Raw genomic sequence first — 8,786 nt, forward strand, 5'->3', positions numbered from 1 at the left:
CAAAGGTTATCTTAGTGATGGAATAATTGACTCCATGTTTTGGGAACCAGTTACTCATTATGAGGTACGGGACTATTTATTAACTTTAAATGTAAAGAAAGCTTGCGGCTTTGATGATATTCCAGCCCGATTACTGAAGGATGCTGCTGAAGTAATTGCAAAACCACTATCTTATATTTATAATCAGTCATTATTGAACGGTGTGTTCCCAGATGCAATGAAAGTAGCCAAAGTTACACCAATTTTTAAAAAGGGAGATAAAAATGTCCCAGGCAATTACAGACCTATTTCAGTTTTGCCTCTTTTGGCCAAAATATTTGAGAAATTAGTAAACAAGAGGCTACTTGATTATTTTGAAAGAAATGATGTCTTGTATAAGCACCAGTATGGCTTTCGTAAACATTATAGTACTAAGTTGTCTTTAATTAATTTGGTTAATGATGTGCTTAAATCACTGGATAAGGGCAGTGTAACACTAGGTGTATTCCTAGATTTCCAGAAAGCTTTTGATACAATTGATCACGCAATATTGGCTGGAAAATTAGAACATTATGGAATAAGGGGCCTTCCTCTCCAGTGGTTTAAAGATTATCTTTGTAATAGATTTCAGTTTGTGAACTATGATGGACATAGCTCATTGAAGCAGATAATAACATGTGGTGTTCCTCAGGGTTCTGTGTTGGGACCTACACTGTTTTTGTTGTACATAAACGATTTACCAAACTCAACAAATTATTTTAATTTTAGACTTTTTGCCGATGATTCTAACTTGTTTCATACGTTTCCACCGAGACAGAATTCAATTGATATGGATAATATAGTTAATATGCATCTTGATAAGGTGACCATATGGTGTAAGGTGAATAAACTTACAGTCAATCTATTAAGGACTAATTATTTGTTAATAAGAGGAGTAGGCAATCAGTAGTGACTCAAGGGGTGCTAAAAATAGCAGAGACTGAAATAACCCAGGTTGATGTTGCATCATTTGTAGGAATTTATATAGATCAACACTTGACGTGGAAACCTCATATCCAAAGGGTTAATAAGTTTATTAGGAAAAGGGTTGGTGTTTTATATAGATTAAGACAGTTTGTGCCAAGGCGTGTTTTGTTGTTACTGTATAAGACGTTAATCCAACCGCATATGACCTACGGAATTGAGGTTTGGGAAGTAATTATGAAATGAACATGAAGTGTTTATTATTAAGCCAAAAGATGGCACTAAGAGTTATAACGTTTAGTCCAATTAGGACTCATTCACAACCGATATTCCAGGAGCTAAAATTATTGAATGTGTATCAACTCCATAAATTATCTGTTTGTGTTTTTATGTATCAATTATTGAATGATAAATTGCCACAGTCTCTAATTCAGTATTGCTGTTTCATAGAGCACAACTATGAAACTAGACAAAGAGAAAGTAAGAAGTTAAGTGTGCCTAAAGTAAGGACAACGCAAGGTAAATTTTCAATGTCATTCAGAGGCACATGCTATTGGAATGATCTACCCCTTTCTGTAAGGGAGAAAGCATCAGTGTCTTGCTTTCGTAGAACTCTTATATCACAAATGTTAATAGAATAGTTGTTTATAACTTAGAACCAAGGCTCTTGCCTTTTTGTAAATGTTTTGTTATATAATTCTTCATCTTTTATTTAGTGTAAAATACCAAAGCTTTGTAAATAAGCACAGAACACATTTACCCTAGATGTAGAATAGTTTGTAGCTTAGGTATGAATTCAATAGTTATTCATATTTATTCATTACATTCTCATTTATTGCTGTGATACTTTTTGTGTGTTAGTGGTACTAGACACGATTAGCATTAAATGCTATTTTCTGGTCCCATTTATCCTTTCAATGTTAATTAATCATTCACATTTGATTGTTATATTGATGTACTTTTTGTTTTGGATAATAAACTTCAAACTCAAACTCAAACTCAAACTCAAACTCATATACTTTCGAACTAAGGGGTAATTTCCAAGTTTAAACCAATATTTATTGAAGTACTTTACTTTACGTAAGTAAAACTGTTGTCTTTCCTCTCAAGTTTTCATTTCTCAATATTCTTGATTAAAATGGCTTTAAGCTAGACACATGACTGTGTAGACAATGAATGTAAGAAACCAAAGCACCCGAGGCCCCTCCCCCCCCCCAAAAAAAAACAACGTTTATTTTAATTTTATCACGCCTGATGTGGAGGTGTTTGCATGGTGTTAAGTGCGCTATTATACCATTCATTATAGCTACACGCATACTTCCTTCTCAAGTTTTACTTCTCAATGTTCTTTAATTAATGACCTGTGTTGTGGATATGTTTCATGACATTAAGTGCGCTATTATAATCATTCATTATGAGCGACACCTACTTTCACTTTATAGGTAGATCGTGAATGCACCTGAATACTGAGAATACTAAAAGTGAAGGGAGAAAGGGTGCAACCTCAATCAAAACATGTTCTTAAATTAATTCTAAAAAATAATGATGGACTGAATTTTTGTTCTTCATACATTGTGTCAAATAATGTTATGTTCATGTATTATCTGAGCTTTCCCGAACATCGAAACATTAATTCTCTCTTTATCTAAAAAAATAAGATTTTTTTTTTCTTCATTGATCGAAAATGTTTTGATGGAGTGGGGCCATTTTCCTTCGCATGTGTGCCTATTGATATACAGTGCGTCCCAGAAAAAACGAAACCGAGAAAAACCGAGAAATATCGATGTTTTATCAGAACTTAATCACAATTATAATTACTAAATGACACATATTTCTAAAGCTTAGATCCTCCTCTTTCATTTGATGCAAGTCATATGATGCATGTTTCACGCATGAGTGATTAAAAACAATTTGAAGAAAGGGTACCAAAAAGTCACTTGGCGACCAGTATCTGAATTTCAAAGAGAAAATCACATTTCTAGGAAGTTCGTTTTCTGCCCTTTCAATCTTTCATGACACCTCACTTACGAAAAATTTGTCAGGAATACCAAAGTTCTGTTTGTTTAAAGTAATGCTTTCACTGCCAGCCTGATGTAGCAACAAACAACAAACTCCGTTTCGTTGACGATCAGCAATGCATGACGTCTTTCGATTTCTTTGTCGTTGGGGCAGACAGCCAGTGGAACGAATTCGTTTAATAAAATTATAGAAATTATTGGAAAATCCTGGATGTGACTTATTTTATTTAAAAAGAATTTAGTTTATTTTTTTTAAATAATATTTGCATCTATATTAGATTTATTGAGATTTCGAACTGAACATTTAAACTGGTAACTGCACCATATTTACAAGGATGTTAAACTTAATCTTAAGTAAAGTTGTGGTTTGAATGAATACAATCGTAATCGCTATACTGGAATTAATCCCTGTTGGAATGAAACGTAAATTCTCAAACGAAGTTTTTACCTTTCTTAAATGGAATATAGTGCCTTTAATTCCAATGTGTCAGATCCAGATAAATATGAATTTTGAATTAAGCTCTTTATACTTAAAACGTTTGTAATCCATCAACATCACATAGGTAGCTGTACATAATACATTTAGACAGGTGCATAATATCGATCAAATCAATATTTGACAAAATGATAAATGATTGATATCTGTTTGATATACATTCAAGGACCGCCGAGCGTTTTTGAAAGTAAGGGGCTGAATAGTGAACAGGCTAAGCCCCGAGGCTCAGTTCTGGAATAATTTTCGTGATGGTTCGGGTTAGGGCTCCAGGGGCCACCAATTGCGAGCAAGGCTAGTAGTAATAGTAGTAGTAGTAGTAGTAGTAGTAGTAGTAGTAGTATATACTGTAATATGTATATATATATATATTTATTTTTTGGAGAAAGAGCGCAGCGACCTAGGTAGTATATGACCATACAGGCAAAATCATGGGGTCAATGATTATCGTTAATCGAGATACTAATGGCGATTTGTAAGTTTAGGAGAGGGGGAGACGGCCTCTTTTACAGATATTGATACATCTCTCATACTCTTTGAATCACTGACCCTTTATCGGGCTCGATTTCAAATTTGCACTTCACACAATCAAGCACGTGCCTCATAGTACATACAGAATCAATAAACTAATACACAATACTTTAAATGTTGATGCATTGTGTGACCGAGTAAGAAATATTTAAACTGTTGGTATTTTAAACTATGCATTCTAGAACATCCTACAGCCAAATTATCTTAACGGTATACAATAGGGCCTATATACTGAAAAAAATACGAGTGCTACAGCCCCCTCAACCCCCTGGGTTCCGCATCCCATCACCTTTTTTTCTTTCTAGAAAGCCTTCTCTGCGGTTTCAGAGTTGAAAAAAAATCGATTATACATGTATTTATATGAGCAAGTTGCTTATTCGCCTATACTTCATATCAATAAATTGAGAGAATAACTCCATTTTAGTTAATTGATTATTCAAGTTACATGATTATACATTGTAGAAAGATACAATTTCATAAGCCATCTGTGTGGTTTCAGAGTTCAATTCAATTCAAAGTATCATTATGAGCAGTTGCTTATTCGCCTATAATTCACATTATTCAATTGATAATAATATAAAATAAAAACGATGCTTATAAAGCGCATACTGTTGGTCTTTACACAAAATTATGATTATAAATATGAATGACAAAATAATTTACTCTAAAGACCTTCCATAATTACTAACATACCTCTTGAACATACCAGTTTCATAAAAAACTTATACATGTAAGACTATTAATTCAACAGTTATATTTACACAGCTGTTGTCTGTTAATGGTAAGTTAAACAAATAGCAATTTTCCCTTCCTTTCTCATTTTGTTTGTCATTCGATATATAGGGGAGTGCATTACTACTCCGATGATGCGCAAATGTTCCAAGTATGACCATGCCAATTTTTAGCAACGCGATTTTAAAAATTGTTTTGACATCATACTCATGATGTACAATATTTTAAGGGGGAAAGAATGAAAATGGAGTTCATTCAGACCCATGCTTATAAATATTGAACAACAATTGTTTGTTGTGCCTGCATGTATTCTTCCTGCCAATATTTATAGTTCCACAGCCGCCTTCGATATTATTCTGCTCATTCGATATATTTTAGGACGACATGTTTTGGTTAGATGTTCATGGTAACACCTTATTCGTTATAGAATGAAATATATCCCATTATGATACAAGTTTCAGGGAACCACATTTTCATTAGCCAACAAGTCTACTGTTTCGTGGTCTCTCATTAGCATGATACAATATATGTTTATACCTAGTAAATGTTTCATATTTTTTTATCAGTAAAATTTAATGGTAATAACTTTGGATCATTTTTCATCTCTCATTTGCTCCCAGCGCTTAATGCTTCACTATTTAGGAAAGAAAAACAAAATTTAAAACAGCTTAGAAAGCGCCAGAATATTACAATAGTATTTTGCTTTCCGCTACACAAAATCTAATAAATCCGAAAAAATGCAATCGGGGGCTAAAACGTATATAGGCTTTCATTTCGGCATTGCATTATATTCGCGGTATGTTTATGCATGGAGAGCAAAATGGTATCAATTGATAAAAAAAAAAAAAAAAAAAACACCCTCTAGATGACCAATCGCGTTCCTCGATTGCCAATTACGAGACTGATGACGCATGTTATAATCCACAACGAAATCTAAAATATATGATGATTCGATTCAAACGCCCCTAAGTATCGGTCCACATAATATTATTATTGATCACCTAATTATGCGTTTTCTATTACAAAAATGAAATACAAAAAAGTGTGGATTCTTCCCTCAAAATTGTAGTACACAAGTCATGTATATTTATAACAATAAAAAACATGAAAGTGAATTCCTCTTGGTCTATACCTACTGTGATTTGGTAAGTCGTTGTTACAAAATCCAGCAAAAAACACATGATAATTATAATTATTTCATATTCACTCGGTGAAATATCAGAATCAAGATATCTTTGAACACAATGCATGTAAGGTGCATTATTTTCATCTACCGTCTACAAGAGAACAACCTTTTTTGTGCAAGGTTTACTGAAGACGAATAAGCTTAAAGGGACAGTTGAGTTCTTGTTAACTTGAGGACCGCAAATGCCTTAAAGTGCATGGTTGGTTATTGCTCTTATTCTTATTTATGACATTTCTAGTGCCCTTTTAGAATCTTAAATTGCTTTGAAGGTAATTTTAGACCACAAAATGTGTGAATTTAGATTGAATACGATCATACCAATTCAGCTCCAATTTCAATAAACATACGGTGACCGTTATTAATACACGGACCGGCTGGTCGTACGTGTTATAACCAACACGAAAAAAGCCAACAAAAAGCCAATATTGGCATTGGCTGGAATAAAACGCATAAGGCTCTATTTCGTTTTTAAATGGCTGGTTCAAAATTACTAAATATTTGTGATGCACCACAAATATTAGAAATGGTTATAATAAGATATTTCAGCCGTCTTTGAACCGATTTTGATCAAAGATGATTTTGTCATTTAAATTGTATATTCTTTCGAATTTGACACTCAGTTTTTCATTATCTCTCACACACACAAAAATTTGTGTAGCGACCTCTGCAACAAAACACAACTATCCCTTTACTGATGACATCTTTTTGCTTGCAAATAATTATAGTATCGGTGGGTTTTGCATGTTGATAGAGAGTACACAATAATAATGTTAAAACTGATAGTGATAGGCTATACTTCGCGGTGAGAAGAGAAAGAGAGAGAGAGAGAGAGAGATAGGGCGAGTTATAATATATTTGGGGGGAATGAGAAACAATGAGAGAGAGAGATAGAGAGAACAAAAAGGGTGGAGAGAGAGAGAGAGAGATAGGGCGAGTTATAATATATTTGGGGGAAATGAGAACCAAAGAGAGAGAGAGAGAGAGAGAGAAGGGGTGGGGAGAAGGAGAGAGAGAGAGAGAAGGGGAGGGAGAAAGAGAGAAAGGAGAAATACAAAGGCGAAACAATAGCCAAGGACGGCGAGGGAGAGATAGAGATGGTAAGGAAAGGTATAAATCTTACCTTTCTTCATCACAACCACACACCACGGTATCAGTAAACGTACATCACACCACCTCCCCGTGCAAGCACCACACAACTATATTATCCGGAATCGTCTGCCGATTGTATACAAATGACCATGGAACATCATCACGATGCATGCTGCATTACCGCGCGCTTTTCTCCTATAGTCGACTGCGTATAAAGACATGGGAAGCGCTCCTCATCGCATAGACTGATAACCGAGACACGACCATCTAGATAAGCATCCTTTCGCTAAGTCACATTCTTTATTCCACCTCAGAATTTCCTCCACCCTGTTCCAGCCCTGGCTTTATTAACTCCCATCCATCCTCTCCTGGCTATGAATTTTAAGGAGGAGGTAATATTTTCTAGTCCATTTTTCGATGTTATTGCGGGCGTCTTTGTTGTCTGCGAAGATACGATCGTACGTCTGAGCGTGGAACTACATGGTCACATACAAGGCTTGTACACTTGTTCAAATCTCAAATCTTGTGGAGAGGTGGTTGCGTGCGCTCTGAAATTAAAATGAGCCCGCGATCAAAGCGAGCATGGTGTAGAATAACCGACGTGCTGTAAGCTGTTTGTAACTGGAGTCTCGGATGCTTGGATGTACGAGGTCGGCACGAATTTGATCTCGTACTATATAGGAAGCCCCGTGAATATTCGTATTTCACGAAAGCATTACCTTTATATCAAGCTCGACATACATTCATAATCACGCACTTCAAGACTATGTTTACGGCATCAGTACTTTGAAGCCTATTGATGTTTTGTCTCAAAATCTGTAGGCATGTATATTTTGAGAGCATAATAACCCCCTTAACTTGACTCTTCAACTAGGCCTATAATACGCAATTTAAATGAAATTTAAAACAATACTAATCATTCGGAACAAAGTTAGGGGCCTAGTCTTGATGATAATTATAAAACTATATATTAGAGAGTAAGTAAAATTAGAATAAGAAGAATTTCATGAAAGTCAGATTAAATGGACCTTGGATTCACAGGATTGTGTTTGTTGTTCCGAAATCAACTACACTTTGAGAATTATATTCATGTCTTTAAACATGACAGAGCGATTACGCCAGTCACTGCCACCACTTCGATCAATGTGTACTCTTTTAGATTATTCTTGAAAAACGGGAGACAAAAGGGAAAAATAAAGAGGAAAAAAAAGAAGATGAAGAAGATAAGAAAATATGCCCGGTAAATATTTATTGTTCGACAGAAATTCCGCATGATTCGGCCTATATGGAAAATGGTAATAATTATAACTCGTTAATTTCTCGTATTTCACGATTATTGCATTGACGACTTTCGTCAATGCCTTGTTTTCGTTCGGTTTCTGAATTCTTATTGCATTGACGTCTTCCGTCAATCCCTTGTTTTCGTTCACGTTATGAATTTTTTTCTTCTATACTTAATCTTATTTTTCAAATTGCCATTCCTTTTGCACGAAGTGCTTTTGAGCCTCATCCACGTCCATGACTGTTTCTATCCCATTTCCTTCCACACATATGATTTCATCGTTTTTTGAATCACTCATGTGTGACCGTCCAGGCGCCATTTTGTCTATTTCAGGCCGTTTTGAGGCCTTTCCTTCGACCTACCTGTAAATTGCTATGTAGGGCCTATAGAGTGGTGACTCTATAAGTGTGACGTCATCAAAAATTATTGTTGGAGTTGTTGGAATTTTTTCTTCATTTTCCGAAAGAGCATAAAAAACTAATGTCCAAAATTGAAAAGCCAATTGAATATGGT

General features: G+C 34.9%; 1 protein-coding gene across 1 annotated transcript in view; it reads right to left on the reverse strand.

Moving 5' to 3' along the window:
• LOC100893566 (CMP-N-acetylneuraminate-beta-1,4-galactoside alpha-2,3-sialyltransferase) overlaps positions 1-7,536 on the reverse strand; it is a 40,145-nt gene extending 32,609 nt beyond the window's left edge. Inside the window, exon 1 of the mRNA XM_030975520.1 lies at positions 7,023-7,536. Within this exon, the coding sequence (XP_030831380.1) occupies positions 7,023-7,032 (10 nt within the window). The 5' untranslated portion in view covers positions 7,033-7,536. The remainder of the gene's footprint in view (positions 1-7,022) is intronic.
• Positions 7,537-8,786: the final 1,250 nt, after the last annotated feature.

Source organism: Strongylocentrotus purpuratus, unplaced genomic scaffold (assembly GCF_000002235.5).
Source record: "Strongylocentrotus purpuratus isolate Spur 01 unplaced genomic scaffold, Spur_5.0 spur5_scaffold_8, whole genome shotgun sequence".
Classification (NCBI taxonomy): Eukaryota; Metazoa; Echinodermata; class Echinoidea; order Camarodonta; family Strongylocentrotidae; genus Strongylocentrotus; species Strongylocentrotus purpuratus.